Source organism: Vulpes lagopus, chromosome 7 (genome assembly GCF_018345385.1).
Source record: "Vulpes lagopus strain Blue_001 chromosome 7, ASM1834538v1, whole genome shotgun sequence".
Lineage (NCBI taxonomy): Eukaryota > Metazoa > Chordata > Mammalia > Carnivora > Canidae > Vulpes > Vulpes lagopus.
In genome coordinates, this window is record NC_054830.1 from 92,112,697 (window position 1) to 92,140,107 (window position 27,411).

A 27,411-nucleotide genomic window follows, 5' to 3' on the forward strand; every position below is an offset into this window, starting at 1 on the left:
TGCCTCGGTTTGTCAACCTGTAAAATGGAAACCAAAAATCTACTTCTCAGAAGCAAAATAAGCAGGGCACGAAAGACTTCATCTTGTATGATTCCATTCTAAAGACTTTCCAAAGTTTATATGAAATTTAAATTTATAGGAAAGTTCTCTTTAAAAAAGGGAAAATTACAGAGATGAAAAGCAGATCAGAGGTAGCCTAGGTCTGAGACGGGGAGTGGGGATCGTCCTCAAGTTGGCACAATCCAACTTTCTGGGGGTAATGGAAATATGATGGGTGATGGATGAAAATCTACAAATGTACTGAAACTCATCAAACTGTACACTTAAAATAGCCATATTTTATGGAATATAAATTATAACTCAAGATTGTAAAAAAAAATATGTCAGAATTAAAGAGAGATTCCGTCTGATGTCTGAAAGTGCTCACTGAGTGCTTACAAGAGGCAGATACCTAGCAAGTGCTCGGTACTGGCAGCTAGATGGGAGGTGCTTAGAGCAGACAGTCTGTGATCATTGCCGACAGAGAGGATGCAGCTTTCAATCACATCCCCCTTCAATTAAAAAGCATTAGAATATGTAGCAGAATTTAAAAGAAAAAAGATGGGCAGCCTGGGTGGCTCAGCAGTTTAGCGCCGCCTTCAGCCCAAGGCATGATCCTGGAGACCCAGGATTGAGCCCTGCATCGGGCTCCCTGCATGAAGCCTGCTTCTCCCTCTGCCTGTGTCTCTGCCTCTGTGTCTCTCATGAATAAATAAATAAAATTAAAAATTAAAAAAAAATAAAAGAAAAAAGATACAGGAGAGGAACTAAAATTAAAAGACTGAGCAACTAATGTGAGAACTTTGAATTCTTCTCAAAGAATTAAAGCCTCCTGAATAGAAGAGTAAAAATAGGATCATTTAATTTGTAATCAATTGGTCAACTTCTAAGGAATTGTGGAATGCAGGGGGTTGTCCTAGCTTGGAATATATTCAAAATCATACAATTTGCTAATTTCACATTTCTTAATGATCTGACCCCATTATTCCTACTCACCCTTAGCCTATACCTAGAAGGTGCTGACTCCCTCCCTCTATCGTAGATACAGGGCTAGGTCACTTCTTCCTCAGTGCTAGCAGAGGTGTTCTACTCTCCTCACCTACACCCTCCCACCTACATCCCCCCGTGCCTATAACAGGATGCCTAACAAAATCCTACCAAGCCTTCAAGGCTCATCTGAATCGCTGTCTTTTCTGTGAAAGGGAAGGATCATATATGGATTTGCTGTTCTCTTAATATCTACTGAACCCATATATTGCATATCATATAAATAAACCCAGGTTCCAATAACTCTACAATTTTCTAGCTGTGTGATCTTGAGAAAGGAACTTTAATATACCTGACCATAATTTTCTTTCTTTTTTTTTTTTTGCAATCAATGGGAGCTGAAAGCATGAGCACCAATGGCTAGAGCAGAGTTCTGAATTACACAATCTCCCAATTGGCTGGCCAGCTACTGCCAAGCTCCCAAGTTTTACAAAATCACGTCTGTCTACTCTTCACTTTGAGAACATATACCCAAATGAATGTTCACCTCCCCCAAAAGAACCATATCTTCCTGTTGCCCAACACCCTGAATTGCTACATACACTCAGCCCATAGATCAGTGGTGGCATCACCCACAGTCCCAAAAGGGCAGCCGCATTCTGGGATGACTGGGCCTGTGTCACCATAATTTCAAGGCACAGTTGCTGTATCTCTTCTCCTGCAAGAGAAGAAAAGAATATGGGTTATATAGCTGCTTCGTGGACTCATTTTCAGACTTCTAGGTCTCAAATCAAAGCATCTGCTTGTGTGACTTTTCCCAGTAACAGAACTCGAATGAACCAAAAGATAGTTCATTCAAGTTGCCTTTCCACTGTGAGGCAAAGAAGGTACACACTGGCAACACAGGGTTAAACTTGGAACTGGCAATGGCCATGCTCTAGCTCAGGAAATTTCTCTTATGATGTCCTAAGAAATCTAAAGAATTGAATACTATCAAAACTTTGAGAAAATTCTAGCTAAAACTCTCTGTCTCTGTTTCTCCCTCCTCTCTACCTTGCATTCAGTGCACAGAGAAATTTGTTTAGGTTTGGGAGGATTTAAAAATGTAGCCACATTCTCTAGTGATCTAATCTTTTCAGCAGCCTGATTCCCATCGGTAGCTACATTTTCCCAATGAGATCTTTCCTTCTTCTTTCTCAGGATTTTTACTAAAACACCAACATTTTTCATACAGCACACAAAAAGCAGGGAAGGCTCAGGAGAACATATTTTTCAAATGAAATCTCCAGAACCACTGTATGGTGACATCATATCTCATATAGGTATAATGTTCAAATGAAAGCATTTAAGTGAAAAACTGTGCATAGTCAAAATCATCTTTGATTATCCTTTCAACTGTACACAAATTATGGCTCACAAACCTTTCTGTATGTGAGCACCCAACTGTAAATAATAGAGGACTCGTTGCAAACACACACACACACACACAGAGTAATATACCACTACTAAAAATTGTTCTCCCCACCCTATCTTTTTCTGGAGGTGTGTGTGTGTGGGGGGGCATGTAAATGGGATTAAACACACACACACACACAGAGTAATATACCACTACTAAAAAATTGTTCTCCCCACCCTATCTTTTTCTGGAGGTGGGGGGGGGGGGCATGTAAATGGATTAAATTTGCATATGCTAACTCCATTAAAAAGGTTGATGTGGATGAACCAGAGGTATTCATTCCCTCTGTCTCTCATCACAGAGTATCTGTGTTAAACAAAATAATGGTCCTCAGAGATGTCTACTTCCTAACTCCTGGAACCTGTGAATATGTTACCTTGCTTGGCCAAGGAACTTCTCAGATGTGATTAAGGTTAAGGACTGCTGAGATGGGGAGATTATCCTGGAGTATTCAAATGGACCCATTAAGTACATGAATCTTTAATGTGGAAAATATTTTCCAGGTTGTACAGAACCAGAAAGAGGACAGTGTGAGAAGGTTTTAGCTGTTATAGGCGTTAAGGATGAAGAAAGGGGGACACAAAGTCAAAGAATGTGGGCAGCCTCTAGAAAGGGGAAAAAGGAAAAACACAGATTCTCCCTGCCTTAGTCTGTTCAGGCTGGTATAACAAAATATCACAGAGTGGGTGGTTTATAAACCACAGAAGTTTCTCTCTCATAGTTCTGGTAGGTGGAAGTCCAAGATCAGGGTGTCAGCATGGTTCGGTTCTGGTGGAACCTTTCAACCAGCTGTAGACGGCCAACTCTTGCTGCGTCCTCACACTGTGGAAGAGGTGAAGGAGCTCTCTGGGGCCTCTTGTATGAGGGCATGAATACCATTTAAGAGGGCTCCACATTCATGAACTAATCACTTCCCAAAACCAGCACGTTAGGAATTAGGATGTCAACCTATGAATTGGTGAGGGGACACCAACACTTAGACCATCACATCCTTCAGGCATGGGGGAAAGAATGATGCTCTGCTGATCCCTTGATCTTGGCCCAGTAAGCACCATGTTGGAACTTCTAACCTACAGAACTATAAGATGATACATTTGTGTAGCTTCAAGCCACTAAATCTGTGTAACTTGTTAGAGCAGCAATAGCAAACCACCACAGGGTACTTCCCTGACTCCTAGAACTCTGACAATGCATCTGAGGACCACCAAACCAGGCCTTCTGGGGCCTGCACCACGCAGACAGCAACACACACACACCTCAGTCAAGCACTGTTGTGATAAGTGCTTCTGGTCTGTATCTTCAGACCTCCTCTTCCTTCGCCTCCACAATTCAGAAAGTGACTCAGTGGAAGTAATCCAACTGTTCCATCCAAGAAGAAAGACTATAAGATCCCAAAGGTCTATCTAGTCACCACCAACTGTGACCCAGAATCTATTTTTCTAATCAGGTCACATCCTAAAAGCAGAGTCTGAAGGCCTAAAAACACTTGGTACTTACCAAAGTTTAGCCTCATAAGTGGAGAGAGGAGAGCAGCCCAGTTCACAGGAGGATACTGGTAGCTTTCTCCGACAGCTGCGATGGGTTTCATTACAACTTTGAGAAGTGACGGGAGCACAGATTCAGGACCTGCAAGAGAAAGGAAAAAAAATTCATGATACACCCTGACAGCATGGTGAAGGAGGAAATGCCAACTTTCCCTTTTCCCAGTTCCAAAGGATTTGGCATCACACCTTCAACTGTGGTCAGTCCTTCAATTCTGTGCTCTCAGTCTAAACACTATTTGTTACAAAATCCTGCTCCCTCTGTTCTCTTTCTGTTTGCCTCCAGTTTTCCCTTCTTGCTAGATAGAAATATTCCACATCACTCCTTAACTGTCTTCCAAACTCTCCTGCAGGCACTTCATCCAACTTTCTAAAAGAGTAACATATCTACACTGTTGCCTCATTACTCATTCACTTGGTCCTTGATCCACTTCCAGAAAAGGAGACAATCACTGCCTACACAGGCACAGCCCCTTCTAATGATCATAAAGTCCCTCAGTCCCCATGGCCCACAGTGGTCACAACCTGTACCATGTGATTCACCACTTGCACTCGTTAGCCATGGCCATGGCTGCTTGCACCAGAGGTGAGTACCAATAGTACAGCTAATTCACAGGCTGATCAGCTATCTATGACCTAAAGCTATAGCTTTTACATAATCTTTTTTTTTCCAGGTGGGGTTTAATTTAAAATTGAAATGATGAGACACTGGAGCAATTAGGAGTGGAGCCATAAAGCAAGTCAGGGTTTCAGTAGCCACAAAGGGCCATGTAAAAGTGAAGTTCGAAGGAAACCTGAAATGATGTGTAAAAAAGTAAAAGAGCAAGGAGAAACAAAGCAGCTGGATCAACATATGCAGCAGAAGGAAAATCAGCACCAGCAGAAGGAGCAGCAGACTAAGGAAAAGCATCAGTAGAAAAAGGAAAAACAGGGGCAGGATCAGTAGACAAGCAATAGTGAGCAGACACCAAAAGAGGAGAAGCAAAGATGGGAGGGAGTCAACAAAAGGAACAACAGCCACAGAAAGGACAAGCACAGAGAAGGAGAAGCTGAAGCAAAGAAGGCAGCACGATCACCAGGCACTGAACAAGAAGGAAGCTGAAGTGGGGGCAGAATGCGTAGAGAAACAGCAGCTGCAGAAAGGAGAAGCACAGGAAAAAGGAGAAGCTGAGGCAGAAGAGGCAGCAGGATCAGCAGGGACTAGATAAGGGGGAATTTGAGGTGGGGACAGAATGGGTAAGAAAAACAACAGCTGCAAGAAGGAGAAGTACAAAAGCAGAAGAGGCAGCATGATTGGCAGGGACTGGACCAGGGGGAAGTTCAGATGGGGACAGAATGCGTAAAAGGAACAACAGCTGCAGAAAAGAGAAACACAAAAGGAGAAGTTGAGGCAGAAGAGGCAGCAGGATCAGCAGGGACTGGACCAGGGGGAAGTTGAGGTGGAGACAGAATGTGTAAGAGAAACAACAGCTGCAAAAGGAGAAGCACAGAAAAAGGGAGAAGCTGAGGCAGAAAAGGCAACACGATCAGGAGGGACTGGACAAGGGGGGAAGTTGAGGTGGGGATAGAATGTGTAAGAGAAACAACGGCTGCAGAAAGGAGAAGCACAGGAAAAGGGAGAAGCTGAGGCAGAAGAGGCAACATGATCAGCAGGGACTGGACCAGGGGGAAGTTCAGATGGGGACAGAATGCGTAAAAGGAACAACAGCTGCAGAAAAGAGAAACACAAAAGGAGAAGTTGAGGCAGAAGAGGCAGCAGGATCAGCAGGGACTGGGCCAGGGGGAAGCAGAGGTGGGGACAGAAGGAGTAAGAGAAACAACAGCTGCAGAAAGGAGAAGCACAGGAAAATGAAGAAGCTGAGGCAGAAGAGGCAACACGATCAGGAGGGATTGGACGAGGGGGAAGTTGAGGTGGGGACAGAATGTGCAAGAGGAACAACAGCTGCAGAAAGGAGAAGCACAGGAAAAGGGAGAAGCTGAGGTAGAAGGGGCAATACGATCAGGAGGGACTAGACGAGGGGGAAGTTGAGGTGGGGACAGAATTTGTAAAAGAAACAACAGCTGCAGAAAGGAGAAGCATAGGAAAAGGGAGAAGCTGAGGCAGAAGAGGCAACACGATCAGGAGGGACTGGACAAGGGGGGAAGTTGAGGTGGGGATAGAATGTGTAAGAGAAACAACGGCTGCAGAAAGGAGAAGCACAGGAAAAGGGAGAAGCTGAGGCAGAAGAGGCAGCAGGATCAGCAGGGACTGGACAAGGGGGAAGTTGGAAGTGGAGACAGAAGGACTAAGAGAAACAACAGCTGCAGAAAGGAGAAGCATAGGAAAAGGGAGAAGCTGAGGCAGAAGAGGCAACATGATCAGCAGGGACTGAACAAGGGGGAAGCAGAGGTGGGGACAGAAGGAGTAAGAGAAACAACAGCTGCAGAAAGGAGAAGCTGAGGCAGAAGAGGCATTGGATCAGCAGGGGCAGGACGAGGGAAAAGTTGAGGTGGGGACAGAATCAACAAAAGGACAAACACTGCAGAAAGGAGAAGCATAAGCAAAGAGGAGAAGCAGAGGTTAAATCAGCAGATGCTACATATGGGGAAGGAGAAGCATGGGTAGAGCTTCTCTAGAGATGGTACACAAATGACCAATAATGATGTGAAAGGATGTGCTGACATCACTAATCATTAGAGAAATGCAAATCAAACCACAATGAAATAATACCTCACATCCATTAGGATGGCTACTGTTTTTTTTAAAAAAGGAAATAAAAAGATAAAATAAACAAGTGTTGGTAAAGATGTGGAGAAACTGGGCCGCTTGTGTACTGTTGGTGGTATCAAAATGGTAGAACTGCTATGAAAAACAGTATGGTGGCTCCTTCAAAAACTAAACAAAGAACTGTCATATGATCCAGAAATCCTATTTCTGAGCATATATTCAAAAGAATTGAAAGCAGAAGCTTGAAGAGATGTTTGTATATCATTGTTCACAGCAGTGCTATTCACAATAGCCACGAGGTAGAAGCAATCCAAACATCAATCAATGGATAAATAAACAAAATGTATATGTAATGTATACGTATATGTAATATATATTATATATATAATAGTATTCAACATTATAAAGAAAGGAAATCCTGTCATATGCTACAACATACATGAATCTTGAAGACACTATGTTAAGTGAAATAAGACGGTCACAATACTACAAATACTATATGATTCTATTTATATCAGATATTTAAGTAGTCAAATTAATAGAAACAAAACAGAATGATGGCTGCCAGGGGTTATGAGGGGAGAGAAAGGGTAGGCATTAGTTAATGAGCACAGAATTTCAGTTTTGTATGATGAAAAAGATCTGGGATTGGTTTTAGAACAATGTGAATCTATGTAACACTACTGAACCTTATATTTAAAAATGGTTAATATGTGCATTGTTTTGTATCCTGCTCCATTGCTGAACTGCTGTACGAGTTCTAGCAATGTTGGGGTGGAGTCTTTTGGGTTTTCTATATACAGTATCATGTCATCTGTGAAGAGGGAGAGTTTGACTTTTTCTTTGCCAATGTGGATGCCTTTTTTTTTTTAATAAATTAATTTTTATTGGTGTTCAATTTACCAACATACAGAAAAACACCCAGTGCTCATCCCGTCAAGTGTCCCCCTCAGTGCCCGTCACCCATTCACCCCCACCCCCCACCCTCCTCCCCTTCTACCACCCCTAGTTCGTTTCCCAGAGTTAGGAGTCTTTATGTTCTGTCTACCTTCCTGATATTTCCCACACATTTCTTCTCCCTTCCTTTATATTCTGGATGCCTTTTATTTCTTTTTGTTGTCTGATTGCTGAGGCTAGGACTCCTAGTACTATGTTGAATAGCCGTGGTGAGAGTGGACACCCTTCTCACATTCCTGATCTTAGGGGAAAGGCGCTTGGTTTTTCCCCATTGAGAATGATATTCGCTGTGGCCTTTTCACAGATGGCTTTCAAGATATTGAGGAATGTTCCCTCTATACCTACAGTTTGAAGAGTTTTAATCAGGAATGGATGCTATATTTTGTCAAACACTTTCTCTGCAACTATTGAAAGGATTTCTATACATTAACAATGAGACTGAAGAAAGAGAAACTAAGGAATCAATCCCATTTACAATTACACCCAAAATCATAAGATACCTAGGAATAAACCTAACCAAAGACGTAAAGGATCTATGCCCTAAAAACTACAGAACACTTCTGAAAGAAATCGAGGAAGGCACAAAGAGATGGAAAAGCATTCCATGCTCATGGATTGGAAGAATAAATATTGTGAAAAGGTTTATGCTACCCAGGGCAATTTACACATTCAATGCAATTCCTATGAAAATACCATGGACTTTCTCCACAAAGCTGGAACAAATGATCTTAAGATTAGTATGAAATCAGAAAAGATCCCGAACAGTCAGAGGAATATTTTAAAACAAAACCAATGCCTGGGGCATCACAATGTCAGATTTCAAGCTGTACTACAAAGCTGTGATCATCAAGATAGTATGGTACTTGCACAAAAACAGACACATAGATCAATGGAACAGAATAGAGAACCCAGAAATGGGCCCTCAACTCTATGGTCAACTCATCTTCAACAAAACAGGAAAGAATATCCCAGGAAAAAAAAAGTCTCTTCAATACATGGTGTTGGGAAAATTGGACAGCCACGTGCAGAAGAATGAAACTAGATCATTCTCTTACTCCATACACAAAGATAAACTCAAAATGGTTGAAAGATCTAAATGTGAGACAAGAATCCTTCAAAACCCTAGAGGAGAACACAGGTAACAACCTTTTTTGAACTTGGACACAGTAACTTCTTGCAAGATACATCCATGAAGGCAAGGGAAACAAAAGCAAAAATGAACTTTTGGGACTTAATCAAGATAAAAAGCTTCTGCACAGCAAAAGAAACAGTCAACAAAACTAAAAGACAACCTACAGAATGGGAGAGGATATTATCAAATGACATATCAAATAAAGAACTCGTATCCAAGATCTATAAAGAACTTATCAAACTCAACACCCAAGAAACAAAAAATCCAATCATGAAATGGGTAGAAGACATGAACAAAAAAATTTCACAGAAGAAGACATAAACATGGCCAACAAGCACATGAGAAAATGCTCCACATCACTGGCCATCAGGGAAATACAAATCAAAACCACAATGAGATACCACCTCACACCACTGAGAATGGTGGAAATTAACAAGACAGGAAACAACAAATGTTGGAGAGGATGTGGAGAAGGGGGAACCCTCTTGCACTGTTGGTGGGAAAGTGAACTGGTACAGCCACTCTGGAAAATTGTGTGGAAGCTAGAAGAAGTTAAAAATAGAGCTACCCTATGATCCAGAAATTGCACTACTGGATCTTTACCCCAAAGATAGATATGGTGAAACACCAGGACACCTGCACCCCAATGTTCATAGCAGCAAGTCCATAATAAGCAAACAGTGGAAGGAGCCACAATGTCCTTCAACAGATGAACGGATAAAGAAGATGTGGTAATATATAAAATATATACATTACTCGGCCATCAGAAAGGACGAATACCCACTCTTTGCTTCGACATGGATGGAACTGGAGGGTATTATGTTTAGTGAAGTAAGTCAATCAGAGAAGGACAATCATCATATGGTTTCACTCATATGGGGAATATAAGAAATAGTGAAAGAGATTATAAGGGAAAGGAGTTCCCACAGAACTGAGTAGGAAAAATTAGAGAGACAAACCATAAGAGACTCCTAATGCTAGGAAACAAAGGGTTGTGGAAGGGGAAGTGGGTGGGGGGATGGGGTAACTGGGTGACAGGCACTGAGGAAGACACTTGATGGGATGAGCACTGGGTGTTATACTATGTTGGCAAATTGAACTTAAATAAAAACAAATGTAAAAAAATCAATGAACTGGATAAAGAAGATGTGGTTTATGTATACAATGGAATATTACTCAGCAATTAGAAACGACAAATACCCACCATTTGCTTCAACGTGGATGGAACTGGAGGGTATTATGCTGAGTGAAATAAGTCAATCAGAGAAGGACAAACAGTGTATGTTCTCATTCATTTGGGGAATATGAATAATAATGAAAGGGAATATAAAGGAAGGGAAAAGAAATGTTGGGAAATATCAGGAAGGGAGACAGAACATAAAGACTCCTAACTCGGGGAAACGAACTAGGGGTGGTGGAAGGGGAGGTGGGCGGGTGTTGGAGGGGAATGGGTGACGGGCACTGAGGTGGACACTTGACGGGATGAACACTGGGTGTTTTTCTGTATGTTGGTAAATTGAACACCAATAAAAGTTAATAAAAAAAAAAATAAAAAAATAAAAAAAATAAAAAAAATAAAATTTCCCTAGATATTCATCCAAGGTAAACACCCATCAAACCCCAGATCTAAGGCATATTTTGTAAAGTTGGGCAAATGCAATGGTCATACAACAGCACTCATCTCTTTTTTTTATTAAAGATTTTATTTATTTAAAAAAAAAAGAGAATGTTTTCATGCTTAAAAATCATTTGTAATTACTTTTCTGCTCACATGTTTTGCCCATGTTATTCTTGGTTGTTGGAATTTTTCTTGATTTGCAAAAGCATATCAATGAGTTCAAAATATCCTTCTAATCCTTCAATTTTTAATGTCTTTTGACTTTCTTTTGGGTGCTTATTGCTAAGCAGAACTTTTTATAGGAACTGAAATTCATTTATTTTTTTTTGCTTTGAAAACCATCTATATTCCATCATTTAAAAAAAAATTTTTCCAATGGGCTGAGTGGGTGATGGGTATTGAGGGCACTTAATGTAATGAGCACTGGATGTTATATGCAACTGATGAATCAGTCACTAAATTCTATCCCTGAAATTAATAACATACTATGTGTTAACTAAATTGAATTTAAATAAAATTTTTTTAAAATGAGAAAAAAAATCAATGAACTTAAGAAAAAATGGTTAACATGGTAAACTTGATGTCTTTTTAAAATTAAAAAAAGTTTTAAAAAAAATAATGACTTTTGGTTTCCAGTTCTGCATGTAAGTAGCTTGAAAGTTGCCACTTTGTCCTGATAACAAGTAAAAAGGTGAACAGAGTAAAAAATCACCAACTTTTGGTTCTGTACAAAGGAAAGAACACAGAACAATTTGCTGCCCCAGTGAGTGAGGGAACAGACAGATGAATAGAGGGGCTAATGGTTTATCAGAGAAGAGACACATGAGAAGAAACACTGCAGGAATCAGTGCCAGATATGAAAACCTGAACTACAATGATGAAATGCCAGAGGCTCTGTGTAGACAACTTCTATGTCCTCAAATATCACAACATAAATGATGCAAACTGATTGTTTAAAAGATACAAGCTCCCAAAACTGAAAAAGAAACAGACAATCTGTATAGGCCTGTATCTACTTGAAAACTGAATTAATAGGAGCACCTGGGTGGCTCGGTCGGTTAAGTGTCTGACTCTTGATTTTTGGAACAGGCCATGATCTCAAGGTCATGAGATCGAGACCCCATCGGGCTCCACACTCAGTGTGGAGCATGCTTAGGTTCACTCTATCCCCCTCCTCTCCCTCTGCCCCTATCTTCTCTGCTCATACTCCCTTTCTCTCTCACTCTCAAATAAAGAACTAGCGTATGGAATAAAAAAAGTAAGTAAAAATCATACTGATTAGGAAGGAAGATGGAAATAACTAGGGACGCCTGGGTGGCTCAGCAGTTGAGCATCTGCCTTCGGCCCAGGGTGTGATCCTGGAGACCCAGGATGGAGTCCCGCATCAGGTTCCCTGCAGGGAGCCTGCTTCTCCCTCTGCCTGTGTCTCTGCCTCTCTCTCAGTGTGTCTCTCATGAATAAATAAAATCCTTTTAAAAAAAACATGGAGATAACTAAAATCAGAATAAAAGTGACAGGAGGTTGAAGGTGTCAGAGGAGGAGGCCTTACTGTGGTCTGGTTCCAGGACTCAGCTAGATAGCTACTAAATCATTCTCAACACCCCCTTCAGCCTCCATGAGGAGCACAGAGCCACGTGCACCGCACAGTCTGGGGCTCGGGGCTCAAACGGGGTCACGGGCCTGAGACAGCCCCTTGGGCTGGGTGAGCACGGAGCGCGGAGACAGACCGGGAGACAGCAGGGACTGACTGCTCTTCCCTGAGGGCACTGAGGGGCCCTGGGCCTGCGCTCGGGGCTGGAGACTGGGAGGCCGCCATTCTCACCGGCGTCCCCTAAAGCTGCTGCCCCGAAAGCCTTCGGGGAACAAAGGGCCCCCAGAGCAGCCCGGCCCGGGCAAGGGCGGGGCAATTGCACCCAGGGTACAGAAGACACTGAGAATGCGTGCAACAGGCCCTGCCCCCAGAAGATCAGCGAAGACGTCCAGCCAAGACCAAGTCTCCGTGACACTGAGAACTGCAAACCGCTAGCACTAGGGGAATACAGCATACAGAATTAATGGGGGGGGGGGGGGGGGGGTCATCCCCCTGTGATTCTTTAGTCTTTCCATTTTAATTTTTTTCTCTTTCCTTCTTGAACCTATTTCTTATTTTAGCAACTGTTTTCTTTAAATTTTCATCTTTATAGTTATAATCTATACTTTCAATGTATTTAATTTTTTTTTATATTTCCTTACAATTTTGAGATGTAGTTTCTTGTAACCGACCAAAATACACTTAGGATATACTGTATTGCTCTGTTCTGTTCACTTTTCTCTTTATATTCCTTTTCGTCATTTAATTTGAATTTTTAGTTACATTCTATCCTTTCATTGTATTTATTTTTTTCATGAATATAAGTTTTTCTTTCATTACAATTTTGGGATATAGTTTTCTAACAAATAGACCAAAATACACATAAAATCCAGTGTACTGATCTGTTCACCTGTTTGGTTCCATTTTCTCTCTTTTTTTTCTTTCGGTTTTGGGTCTATTCTAATTTGTACAGTGTCTATTTCTCTGGGTTTGTTGTTGCCATTTTAGTATTTTGTTCCCTTGTCCATCTATTCTTCTTCAGTATGGACATAAGTAAGATGTTGGAACTAGAGTTCAGAATAATGAGCATAAAAATATTAGCAGGGCTTGAAAAAAGCATAGAGGACACTAGAGAATCCCTTTCTGGAGAAATAAAGAACCAAAATCTAATCAAGTTAAATCAAAAAGGTTATTAATGAGATGCAATAAAAAGTGGAGGTTCTAACTGCTAAGATAAATGAGGCAGAAGACAGAATTAGTGACATAGAAGGTACAATGATGGAAATAAAGAAGCTGAGAAATAAACAACTACTGGATCATGATGAGAATTCGAGAGATAAGTAATACAATTAAGTGAAACAATATTAGAATAATTGGAAGAGGAATAATAATTTCTCTGAAGAAGGGGAATGAGAGAGTTGGGCAGAAGGTAAATCATACTTCCCTAATCTGGGCAAGGAAACAGGCATCCAATTCCAGGAGGCACAGAGAACCACCCTTAAAATCAGTAAAAATAGACCAACACCTCAATATATAATATTGAAACTTACAAGTCTCAGAGACAAAAAGAAAATCCTGAAAGTAGCTTAGGACAAGACGTCCTTAACCTATAAGGGTAGAAACATTAGACTGGCAGCAGACCTATCCACACAGACCTAGCAGGCCAGAAAGGACTGGCATGATATATTCAGGATGCTAAATGAGAAAAATATGCAGCCAAAAATACTTTATTGAGCTACAATCTCATTCAAAATAAAAGGGGAGATGAAGAGCTTCCAGGACAACCAGAACCAAAAAGAATTTGTAATCACCAAACTAGCCCTATAAGATATATTAAAAGGGATCCTTGAAGCATATAGACAGCCCAAAGGTGACACAGATCATAAAAGAACAAAGACAATATACACAAACAGTGACTTTAGAGGGAATACCGTGACAGTAAATTCATATCTTTCAATAGCAACTCTGAATGTAAATGGGCTAAATGCCCTAATCAAAAGACAAAGCATCTCGGATTGAATAAAAAAGCAAGATTCATTTATATCCTGTCTGCAAGAGTCATTTTAGACCCAAAGGCACTTCCAGATTGAAAGTGAGGGACTGGAAAACCATTTATCATGCTAATGGACATCAAAAGAAAGCTGGGGTGCAATGTACTGTAATGAAGAATTTTTAAAAATTCATAGAAACAAATGAAAATGAAACCACAATTGTTCAAAACCTTTGGGATGCAGCAAAGGTGGCCTTAAGAGGGAAGTATATACCAGTACACAAGCCCTTCTGAAAAAACAAGAAGGGTCTCAAATACACAACCTAACCTTATACCTAAAGGAGCTGGAGAAAGAACAGCAAATAAAGCCTAAAGGAAAGTGAATAAAGATTAGAGCAGAAATCAATCAAATAGAAATCAAAAGAACAGTAGAACAGATCAACAAAAACTTTTCAAAAGCTAGTTCTTTGAAAGAATTAATAACACTGATAACCCCTGGCCAGACTTCTCAAAAAGAAAAGAGAGGGGACCCAAATAAATAAAATCACGAATGAAAGAGGACTGATCACAATCAACACTGAAGAAATACAATTATAAGAACATTATGAGCAATGATATGCCAACAAATTAGGTAATCTGGAAGAAATGGATGTATTCCTAGAGACGTATAAATTACCAAAACTGAAACAGAAGGAAATAGAAAATCTGAACAGACCCATACCCAGCAAGGAAATTGAAGCACTTTTCAAAAACCTCCCAAAAAATGAGAGTCCAGGACCAGATGGCTTCCCAGGGGAATTCAATCAAACATTTAACCTATTCTTCTGAAGCTCTTGCAAAAAATAGAAAGCAAGGGAAAACTTCCAAAATCCTTCTGAGGCCAGCATTACCTTGATCCCAAAACCAGACAAAGACTCCACCAAAAAGGAGAATTACAGACCAATACCCCTGATGAACATGGATGCCAAAATTCTCACCAAGATTCTTGCCAATAGGATCCCACAGTTCATTAAGAGGATTATTCACCATGACCAAGTGGGATTTTTCCCTGGGAAGCAAGGTGGTTCAACATTCATAAAACAATCAATGTGGTAGATCACATCAATAAAAGAAAAGACAAGAATCATAGGATCCTCTTAATAGATGCAGAGAAAGTATTTGACAAAATACAGCATCCATTCCTGATTAAAACTCTTCAAAGTGTAGGGATAGAGGGAATATCATAAAAGCCATCTACTAACGACCACAGTGAGTATCATTCTCAATGGGGAAAATCTAAGAGCTTTCTTAAGGTCAGGAACATGACAGGGATGCCCACTATCATCACCACTAGTCAATATAGTACTAAAAGTCCTAGCCTCAGCAATCAGACAACAAAAAGAAATAAAAGGCATCCAAACTGGCAAAAAGAAATCAAATTCTCACTCTTTGCAGATGAAATGATACTCTATATGGAATACCCAAAAGACTCCATTTTAAAATTGCTAGAACTCATAGAGGAATTAGCAAAGTGATAGGATATAAAACCAATGCACAGGGATCCCTGGGTGGCGCAGCGGTTTGGCGCCTGCCTTTGGCCCAGGGCGCGATCCTGGAGACCCGGGATCGAGTCCCACGTCAGGCTCCCGGTGCATGGAGCCTGCTTCTCCCTCTGCCTGTGTCTCTGCCTCTCTCTCTCTCTCTGTGACTATCATAAATAAAAAAAATAAAAAAAAATTAAAAAAAAATAAATAAATAAAACCAATGCACAGAATATCAATTGCATTTCTGTACACTACCGATGAGACAGAAGAAAGAGAAATTAAGGAGTCAATCCCATAAGATACCTAGGAATAAACCTAACCAAAGAGGCAAAAGATCTGTGCTCTCAGAAAACTACAGAACCCTCATGAAAGAAATTGAGGAACACACAAAGAAATGGAAATACATTCCTTGCTCATGGACTGGAAGAACAAATATTGTTAAAATGTCTCTGCTATTTAGAGCAATCTATACATTCAATCCAATCCCTATCAAAATGCCACCAACTTATTCCACAGAGCTGGAACAAACAATCCTAAAATTTGTTTGGAACCAGAAAAGACCCAGAATACCCAAAGGAATGTTTAAAAAGAAAACCAAAGCTGGGGACACACAATTCCAGGTTTTAAGCTCTATTTATATTTTTAATCATCAAGACAGTATGGTACTGGCCCCAAAACAGATACATAGATCAATGGAACAGAAACAAGAACCCAGAAATGGACCCTCAACTCTATGGTCAACTCATCTTCAACAAAGCAGGAAAGCATATCCAATGAAAAAAAAACAATCTTTTCAAAAAATGGTGCTGGGAAAAATGGACCACCACATGAAGAATAAAACAGGGCCATTTTCTTACACCATACACAAAAATAGACTCAAAATGGATGGAAGACCTAAATGTGATCCAGGAATCCACCAAAATCACAGAGGAGAACACAGCCAGTAACCTTTGTGACCTTGGCCACATGAATGTCTTGGTAGACATGTTTTCAAAGGCAAGGGAATCTAAGGCAAAAATGAACCATTAGAACTTCATTAAGATAAAAAGCTTCTGCACAGCAAAGGAAACAGTCAATGAAACTAAAAGGCAACCTACAGAATGGCAGGAGATATTATCAAATCACATATCAGACAATGGGCTAGTATCCAAAATCTATAAAGAACTTCTCAAACTCAACACCCAAAGAACAAATAATCCAATCAAGAAATGGGCAGAAGACATGAATAGACATTTCTCCAAAGAAGACATACAAATGGCCAACAAACACACAAAAAAATGATCCACCTCACTTGCCATCAGGGAAGTACAAATCTAAACCACAATGAGATACCAACTTACACCAGTCAGAATGGCTAGAATTAACAAGCCAGGAGAAGACTGATGTTGATGAGGATGTGGAGAAAGGGGAACCCTCTTACACTGTTGATGGGAATGCAAGCTGGTACAGCCACTCTGGAAAATAGTGTGGAGGTTCCTCAAAAATAGAGCTACCCTATGGCCCAGAAATTGCATTACTGGGTATTTACTCCAAAGATACAAATGTAGTGACCTGAAGGGCACCTGCACACCAATGTTTATAGCAGCAATGTCCACTATAGCCAAACTGAAAAAAGCCCAGATGTCCATCAACAGAGAAGTGGATAAAGATGTGATATTCACACACACACACACACACACACACACACACACACACACACAATGGAATACTACTCAGCCATCATAAGAAAATAAAATCTGATTATTTGCAATGATGTGGATGGAACTAGAGGATATTATGCTAAGTGAAATAAGTCAATCAGAGAAAACAATTATCATGATCTCACTCATATGTGGAATTTAGGTAACAAAACAGGATCAGAGGGGAAGAGAGGAAAAATAAAACAAGGAGAAATTAGAGAAGGAGACATCCATAAGAGACTCTTAATCACAGGAAAAAAACAGGGTTGCTGGAGGGAAGGGGTGGGGGATGGGACAACTGGGTAACAAACATTAAGGAGGGCACATGATGTAATGAGTATTGGGTGTTATATAAGACTGATGAATCACTGACCTCTACCTCTGAAACCAATAATATATTATATGTTAATTGATTGAATTTAAATAAAAGTTTTAGAAAAGAAGTAAAAGTGAAGACATTTCTACCAACCTTACCAAAAGAATATATGTTAATTAATTGAATTTAAATAAAATTTTTAGAAAAGTAAAAGTGAAGATATTTCTACCAACTTTACCAAAAGAAAAAAGATTATAACAAAAAACTATGAGAAACTGTGTGCCAACAAGTTAATTAATCTAGATGAAATGAACAAAATCCTAGAAACACACAAGTTAGTGTGACAAGGAAAGAGATTGAACCAAAAACCTCCCAATAAAGAAGAGTCCAGGCCCAGATGATTTCATCAGTAAACTGTATCAAACACTTAAAGAAGAATTAACATCAATCCCCAATTTCTTCCTAAAAAAACAGAAGTGGAGGGAATATAGTTAATATAGTTAATTCTTGGACAACACAGGAGTTAGAAATGCTGACTCCCATCCCCTAAAAAATCTGCATATAACTTTTGACCCCCCACCACCAAAACTTAACTACTAAGTTAAGTAGTCCTGTGAACTGAAAGCATTACCAATAATATAAACAGTTTATTAATACATATTTTGTAGGTTAAGATAGAAAAAAGAAAATAATGACAAAAGAGAAAATACACTTACAGATTTTATGTACTTACAATATTTATACACTTTATACACTTACAGTATTTTACCAAAAAAATTCTGCATATAAGTGGACATGTGCAGTTCAAACCCATATTATTCAAAGCCCAACTGTACAACTTATCTCATTCTGTGAGATAGGCATTAACCTGATGCCAAAAGCAAAGACACCATAATTAAAAACAAAACAAAGCTATAGACCAATATTTGTTATGAATATAGAGTGGAAACTCCCAACAAAATACCAGTAAACCAAATCCAACAGCATATTAAAAGGATTATTCATGACGACCACACAAGATTTATTCTAGGAATGCAAGTGTCATTCAACATAAGAAAGATTTGGATATCTCCAAAGATATGCTCCAACAAAAATAATGTAATTGACTACATTAATAGAATGAAGGGGGGGAAACACATGATCATTTCAATTGATACATAAAACTTTTAATAAGATCCAACACCCTTTCATGATAAAAATACCCAGAAAATTAGGAATAGAATGGAATTATCTTAACATGATAAATGATGTTTGAAAAAAATCACAGTGAATACTAAATTCAAAAGTAGAGGACTAAAAGCCTTTTCCCTTATAATAAAGAACAAGACAAGAATGCCCATTTTCACCATTTTGTATTGTCTGTTCTAGCTAGAGCCATTAGGCAAGAAAAATAAATAAAAGGGATCCATATTGGAAAGAAGTAAAACTAACTCAATTTGCAGATGACATGATTCTAGATATAGAAAAACAGTTCAGTAAAGTTGCAGAGTGTAAGATAAACACACAAAATTTAATTGTATTTCTATATCCCAGCAATAAATAATCTGAAAAGGAAATTAAGAAACAATTCTACTTGCAATAGTGTCCAAAAGAATTAAATACCTGGGAGTAAATTTAATTGTGGTGAAAGACACATACACTGAAAAGTACCACCATTGCAGAAAGAAATTAGAAATCTAAATAAATGGAAAGACATCTTATGTTCATGGATTGAAATTCTTAATACTATAAAAATGACAATACTATCCAAAGCTATCTATAGATTCAGCATAATCCCTATCAAAATCTCAACGCCTTCCCACCCCCCAGCTCCAGAAATGGAAAAGCTGGTTCTCAAATTCATATGGAATTGTAAGGAGTTCCAAAGAGCTAAAACAATTTTTTCTTTCCTTGGAAAGAAAAATTTGAAGAACTCATACACACCAATTTCAAAATTTACTACAGAACTACAGTAATCAAAACAATGTGGTATTGGCAAATACCACACTAAGGATAGACATATAAACAAATGAAATAAAACTGAGAGGCCAAATATAAACCCATATATTTAGAGTCAACATATTTTGTTCTTTTAATAGAAAGTTTGGGGAGAGGGGGAGAAGGAGAAAGAGCATTATCAAGTAGACCTGGTCCTGAGCATACCCGATGCAGGGCTCAATCTTACAACTCCAAATCAAGAGTTGAGCCCAAATCAAGAGTTGGACATTCAACCAACTGAGCCACCCAGGTGCCCCTGGCCAAATGATTTTTGATAGGAGTGTTAAGACCATTCAATGGGAAAAGAATATTCCTTTCAGCAAATGGTTCCAAGACAGCTGGATATCCACATATAAATAAGGAAATAGGACCCTGACCAAATACCATATACAAAAACTGACTCAAAACAGACCAAGGACCCAGACGCCTGGATGGCTCAGCGGCTGAACATCTGCCTTCGGCTCACGGCGTGATCCTGGAGTCCCGGGATGGAGTCCCACACTGGGCTCCCTGCATGGGGCTTGCTTCTCCCTCTGCCTATGTCTCTGCCTCTCTCTCTCTCTCCTCTCTCTGTGTCTCTCATGAATAAATAAATAAAATCTTAAAAAAAAAAAAACAGACCAAGAACCTAACCATAAGAGTTAAATCATAAAAGTCTTAGAAGAAAACATAGAGGTTAATCTTCATGACCTTTGATTTAGCAATGAATTCTTATATATGACACCAAAAACAGCAACAAAAGAAAAAAATAGATATATTGGAGTCATCGAAGTTAAAAACTTCTCTGTGTCAAAGAATATTGACAAAGTGAAAAGACAACCTAAGAATACAAGAAAATACTTCCAAATTGTGTATCTGATAAGGGTCTACTACCCAGAATATACAAAGAACTCTTATAACTCAACAACAATCCATTTTTTAAAATGATCCAAGGACTCTGAAGAGATAATTCTCCAAAGAAGAGCTACTACAAATAGCCAACAAGTACTTGAAAAGATGCTCAACACCATTAGTTATTAGAGAAATTCAAATCAAAACCAAATGATAGCACTTCACACTCAATAGGATTAAATAATAATAATAAATTAATAATAATAAACTATGGAAAAGAACAAGTGTTGGCAAAGGGTGCAGAGAAACTGGAACCTTCAAACATTGCTGGTAGGAATATAAAATGGTACTGCCACTGTGGAAAAGCATCTTTGGTTTGGTTTAAAAAATTACACAGAATTACTCTATGACCCAGCAATTCCACTTATAGATATATATACCCAAAAGAATTGAAAACAGGTGTTCAAAGACTTGTACACAGATCTTCATAGCAGCACCACTCATAATAGCCAAAAATGACCCAAATGTCCATCAACTAATGAATGAATAAAGTGTATATCCATTCAATGAAATATTACTTGGCCTTAAAGAGGAATGAAATATTGATGCCTACTAGAACATGGATGAACCTTGAAAACATTATGCAAAAAGTGAAAGAAGCCAGTCACAAAATGCCATACACTATATGACTTCATTTAAATAAAACATACAGAACAGGCATACCACAGAAATAGAAGGCATATTAGCAGTTGCTAGGGGCTGGGGGAAATGGGGAACCAGCTGGTCAATGGGTACAAGGTTTCCTTTTGGGGTGCTGAAAATGTTCTGGAACTAGATAGTGGTGATGCTTGCACAGCACTGTGAATGCACTAAATGCCACTGAATCGAATACTTTAAAATGGTTAAAACTTGGGGTGCCTGGGTGGCCCAGCCAGTTAAGCATCTGCCTTTGGAACAGTTCACGATTTCGGGGTCTTGGGTTCGAGCTCCGTATCAGGCTCCATGCTCAGCGGGGAATCTGTTTCTCCCTCTCCCTCTCCCTCTGCCTCTGCTCCCTGGAGCAGGGACCCTGATGTGGGACTTGATCCCAGGACCCCGAGATCATGAACTGAGCCAAAGGCAGAGCTTAATTGACGGAGCCACCCAGGGGCCCCTCAAATAAATAAAGTCTTTTAAAAATAAATATATAAAATGGTTAAAACCATAAATTTTGTTACATGTATTTTTACTAAAAAAGAAAAAGAAAAAAACTCAAGAAACATTGAAAGACATGAAGCAGTCTGCAGAGAAAAGCAGAATCCATGAGACTGATACCATGCAGCCCCTGAAAGAAAGAGTAACACAGAGTTTCAATACCTACTATCTAAGGGCATTGGTACTGGTACTCCTGGGGGCTGGGAGGAGAGTTTCTGCCCTTAGATTTCTGAGAAACCTATGAAGCCCTGCAATCAATATTTTTACTTCTGAATCAGTTGAAGTTAGTCATTGCTTTCCGTAATAGAAAGTGCCCTGACATAACTGCTACCCAGCTATGCCCCCATCGTACCACTTATATTGCCCTTGCTAAGATTTCAAGTGCCATCCAAATGCCAAATGCAAGGCCTTTTTTTTCCAGTCTTTCTTTCCATACTTTTCCATGTAAAACTGTATCGTGCCCTCATTCTCGAAATAAATGCTTCCCTAACCTTTTGTGTTTCCCTTTGCTGAGTCTCACTGCCTGCCTCCACTTACTCTCACAGCTTCACATAGCATTCATATATTGATGACGAGTAAATTCACACTTCTCATCCAGGCCTTTCCTGATGTTTTACATTCTTATTTCCAACTAGAGCCATCACAAAAATCAGCACATTGTCTTTTTAAAAAAAAACTTATTTATTTATTTGATAGAGAGCATGTGTACATGACCGGGGATGATGGGGGAAGGGCAGAGAGAGAGAGAGAAGCAGACCGCCCCTCCATGCTCAATGGGGAGCCCAACTCGGAGCTCAATCCCAGGACCCTCAAAAATCAGAAGGTTTTCTTAGGCTAGTCACCAACTAACCTGCCTCCTTACCTTTGCCTCTGCCAACTTGGAAAGATAAAACTAGTAGTTTACCTTCCAGTGATGTTTCTCTCCCAACCCAACAAATACTTTTTTTGCTTTTTGAAAATGTTAAAAGCTTAACACACCTGCCACTCTTCTAGGCTATCAGTAACTGAAGCTTTCTTTCTATCCCATCTTAAGATGGGATACTAGCAGTACAGGAAGTATTAGCAGGGGATTTACCATTGCTACTACAAAGAAAGGAATTTCCGACCAAAAAAAGTAAGCATATTCATAAAAAAATTCATTCTTTCAATCACTGAGTAGTAGACACCAGGCACTGTTCCAGACAGTGGGTAGAGTGTTCAACAAGACAAAACAAGTTCCTTTGCTAATGGAGCTTATATTCTAGAGAGAAGACACACACAGACAAGGAATAATCAAGTGCGATAATAATAAAAATGCCATGATACGAATGAACTAGTTGTCTACTCACATAATCCCATCCTGACTACACACATGGCACAACTGTTCCTACACAAGGTAAGTAGCAAATCAGTCTTCGATTAGACACACACACACACACACACACACACACACACATACACACACACACAGAGTAAAGCTAAGCTGCATTTTCAGGGGTCATTTTGGCATGCGATTCTCAGAAATGACCTAGCAGACAGTCTACTAAATATCTGTGCACAGAAATTCTTTTCTCTCCTATTAAGGACATGAATCCAATTGTATATTGTAAATCCTCAATTCACAAGCAGATTGCTTTAAATTTTTTTTCTCAGATCAAGTTCTCAAAATTACAGAAAATTTTATTCCAGGTCCTTCTGTAGAATTCACTACAGAAATTTTGCAGTTTCCAGAGGACCAAGGGACTCAGGAAAGACACTTTGTCCTCTAATACTAGAACCCAGTGCAAAATATGGACATTTTACACATACACACACACACACCACCATATTTTATTGTTTAGACAATAAGTTCTCCCTTGACAGGACAATATAACTTGCACCAATAACTGCACTTTGCATGTTGCTTTTATACTCTCTAGAATTGACCTGATATTACAAGCAAGTGTGGGAAACAAGGAGAACTTGTTGGGCAGCCCAGGTGGCTCAGCTGTTTAGCGCCGCCTTCAGCCCGGGGCCTGATCCTGGAGACCCGTGATCGAGTTCTGCGTCAGGCTCCCTACAAGCTCCCTGCATGGAGCCTGCTTCTCCCTCTGCCTGTGTCCCTGCCTCTCTCTCTCTCTCTCTGTCTCTCTCTCTCTCATGAATAATGAATAAAATCTTTAAAAAAAAAAAAACACGCTCTCTGTGTCTCATGAATAAATAAATAAAATCTTAAAAAAAAAAAAGAAAGAAACAAGGAGAACTTGTAACAAGGAACATAGGGTTGAAAATCAAGTAAGTGCTATCAACACAATAAATCTCCCAACTTATAAGAAAGGGCACAGCGTCAGTACTGAGTAGCATAACTAGAATCACACAGAATTTTCCGCTGTATTTGCAGGGAACTAATTCTGACATTAACTGGAATGAAAGGAATTATAGTAACTGTTAGGAATGGAGAAAATATTTGGCAGTTCCACACGGGGGTGGGGTGGGGATGATGGAAAGAGAGGGAGTCCCAAAACAGGAGAAGAGAGTCACACAGGTCCTTCCCCCAGAGATCTTTCAGCAGTGGACATAGGAATTCAGATCTAAGCAATGGGAATGATTACGTCTCCTCTTGCAGTGCTTTGTTTTTCAAGCAAGTACCTTAGAGAAAAAGAAATACTGGAATGCTTTATAGACAATGCCTTTGGAACTGAGAAGGCCTAACAGTGCTTGTTAACAGGATCCAGATGTTTTAAAATCCAGATACAAAGTTGTTTTAAATCTCTCATCCAGTTGACAGCCTCAAAGAACCTTGATATAAATGGCATATCCGAACATAATGCATTACAACAGGGCTAATTATCACACATGCTTTAGCTACACAGAGGATCACATCTCAATGCCACAACGCACATGTGTAACCCCTATGGTAAAAATCTGGTAACAACTAATAGGCTGACAGTGGGTGGTATGTCTCTCCCCCATCACAGCATGTTGCTTGCGTAGCGTGGACATATCTTTACATTCTCCATCTTCAGTATTGTTTAGAAGTAACTAAGCTTAGAGTTATCTAAACACACACACACACACACACACACACACACACACACACACACAGCTACAGATCAACAAGTATTTGAAAACTATTAAATGCCAAGTACTCTGTTCTATGCACTTAGGATAAAACATAGGTTCTTCCTGCCCTGGAGGAAATTACAGTCCAATGGGAAAGAAAGACTTTCAACAAAGGGCCATAAATAATTAAAATAACTACTCCCATGTAAAGTACTATGAAAAACATAGCAGAAAATACAACATAAGAAATCTGAACGGGTCTGGAAGCATTAGAGAATCATCCTTCTTCCCCCACTGATGTTTCCCCCAAGATGTTTAAACCAAGATAGAGGGGATCCCTGGGTGGGGTGGCTCAGCAGTTTGGCACCCACCTTTGGCCCAGGGCGTGATCCTGGAGTCCCAGGATCCAGTCCCACATTAGGCTCTTTGCATGGAGCCTGCTTCTCCCTCTGCCTGTGTCTCTGCCTCTCTCTCTCTGTCTCTCATGAATAAATAAATAAAATCTTTAAAAATAAATAAATAAAACAAGATGGAAAGGATCACTAGGATTTTTCTAGAAAGTCCTTAGAAAACACAGGTAATTACAGCATGCCTTATTTGTGGAGACTAGGAGATGCTTAGCCCCCTGCCAGAAACTACTCTAAAATCAAGACAGTAGTTGGAAATAGTTGATAATTCTGATAAGCCAGTCAGATACTAAGACTTGGTCGGATGTGCTGTAGAAGTACTTCAATAACATTCAGAATTATCAGGAACAAAAAAACATCTCTAGGCCCCTTAGCACCAGGAAGGCTGCCAGGCAGGGTGGCTGCCCATTGGAGATCGGGATCTAGAGGACAGTGGCTTCTGCAGGGCCATGGCCTAGTGGGGACAGCAGACTGTTTTCATCCTGGGGTACTCTGCAAATGAGCAGACAAAGGAAGAAAAATAGAGCCAGGTTTCTATCTACCGTCAGAGAAGAAAGTTACAAATATGAAAAGGGGGAAAAGTAGAATGAACCCCGTGTTGTTGAACTGGAATGGCTTTCAATACCGGAAATACTGGTATGAACTTATGGCTTTCAATATATACAGCTAGATATAGAAATGATAGACACAAGAATTTCCTAACAACTGTTCACTAAAAAAGCCTGGGAGCAGTGATCACTTGAGGAGCAAGGAGAATTTGTACCCAGATCTTTCCTTCTAAATATAATTCCCCACTAAAAGGAACCTGAGCTACCTGGCTGTTACAGAACTGAGGATAATACGAGATGAGTCTAGAACGTCTTCTTGGGCCACTGGCAAGTCCCAAAACATATCCCATTAACATATCTAGAAACTGACACAAGGATTCTTTTTTAAAATTTATTTATTTATTTTTAAAGATTTTATTTATGTATTTGACAGAGAGAAAGAAAGTGAACACAAGCAGGGGGAGGGGCAGGCAGAGGGAGAGGGAGAAGCAGGCTCCCCACTCAGCAGAGAGCCCACTATGGGGCTTGATCCCAGGACCCTGGAATCATGAACTGAACCAGAGGCAGACACTTAATCAGCCTCCCAGGAGCCTCTATTATTTATTTTTAGAGAGAGAGTTAGCAGGGTGGGGATGGGGCAGAGGAGAAGCAGATACTCCCCTGAGCACAGAGCCTGACATTGGCTCGATCCCATAATACCAAGATCATGATTTGAGCCCATGACCTGAGCCAATACCAAGAGTCCACGCTTAACTGACTGAGCCACCCAGGTACCCCAGTGACATAAGAATTCTTTTCGTACTTTCCTCCAAGCCTCCTTTTGGAGGGACGGGTGGTGATTATGTCCACTTACATGAAAGTTAAATTTTTAAAAATCAGGCAATAAAATAAATTTTATGATTCAATATCATATAACACACACATTTAGAAGGACCTATGCTGGAATACCTATTGTGGCTATCTCTAGGTGGTGAAATTATAGGATAGATTCTTTTCTTCTTCTTTATTCCATTTCTGAACTTCATGTTATATACAAGTATTCATTTCTAATAATAACTGTTAGAAGCTTTGTATGGGTAAACTATTACTAAATTAAAATACTTTAACACAGTCTTGGCAACTGATTCCATAATTTCATCAGAAAAATAGGATAGCTTTCTCATATCATTTATTCTACACTCAGAGTTCACTTATTCTGCTCCTTTGACTAGACTCATCAATAATTATATCGTATCCTAACAGTCCAAAATGACCAACTGAGAATATACCTACCTACAGTTTATGCACAAATCCAGCACTTGTGCGGATAGATCACTGACCAATGAATTCTTATCAAGAAGGAAATGCTATTCATAAAGATTTTATTAGAAGGATTTAAATATACTTTCCTCAAATAATACTTCTTACTGAACTTTAAAGCTTAATAGAAAACACAAGCTTAGAAAGCTACTTACATTCCCCAGCAACAAAACAATAAGAAAAATAATCCTAAATTATTAAGTAGAAGTACCTGATGCTAGCACCAAAAATGAACCATTATTTTTCTGAAGTACTTTTAATATACTTTAAATGTTTTATAAAAGAAATAGATATGATCTTGATGAAATTTAAATATGGCTATGAGGCTGAGAAGAAACAAAGATCAGAAATCAGAAAAAAGAATAAATGAATAGAAAAGAAGCAAAAATAAGAGTAAAAATTGAGAGTCCCAGGCAGCCCCAGTGGCCCAGTGGTTTGTGCTGCCTTTAGCCCAGGGCATGGTCTTGGAGACCTGAGATTGAGTCCCATGTCAGGCTCCCTGCACGGAACCTGCTTCTCCCTCTGCCTGTGTCCCTGCCTCTCTCTGTGTCTCTCGTGAATAAATAAACAAAATCTTAAAAAAAAAAAAAATTGAGAGTCCCTTAAGGGGAAAAAAAAA

General features: G+C 39.6%; 1 protein-coding gene across 3 annotated transcripts in view; it reads right to left on the reverse strand.

Annotated features, from left to right (window-relative positions):
* FOCAD (focadhesin) overlaps positions 1-27,411 on the reverse strand; it is a 308,502-nt gene that overhangs the window by 21,154 nt on the left and 259,937 nt on the right. For all 3 annotated transcript variants that reach the window (XM_041762114.1, XM_041762115.1, XM_041762113.1), the window contains 2 exons: positions 3,980-4,108; positions 1,629-1,744 (listed from right to left, as the gene is read on the reverse strand). In XM_041762114.1, coding sequence (XP_041618048.1) covers positions 1,629-1,744; positions 3,980-4,108 — 245 coding nt within the window. The remainder of the gene's footprint in view (positions 1-1,628; positions 1,745-3,979; positions 4,109-27,411) is intronic.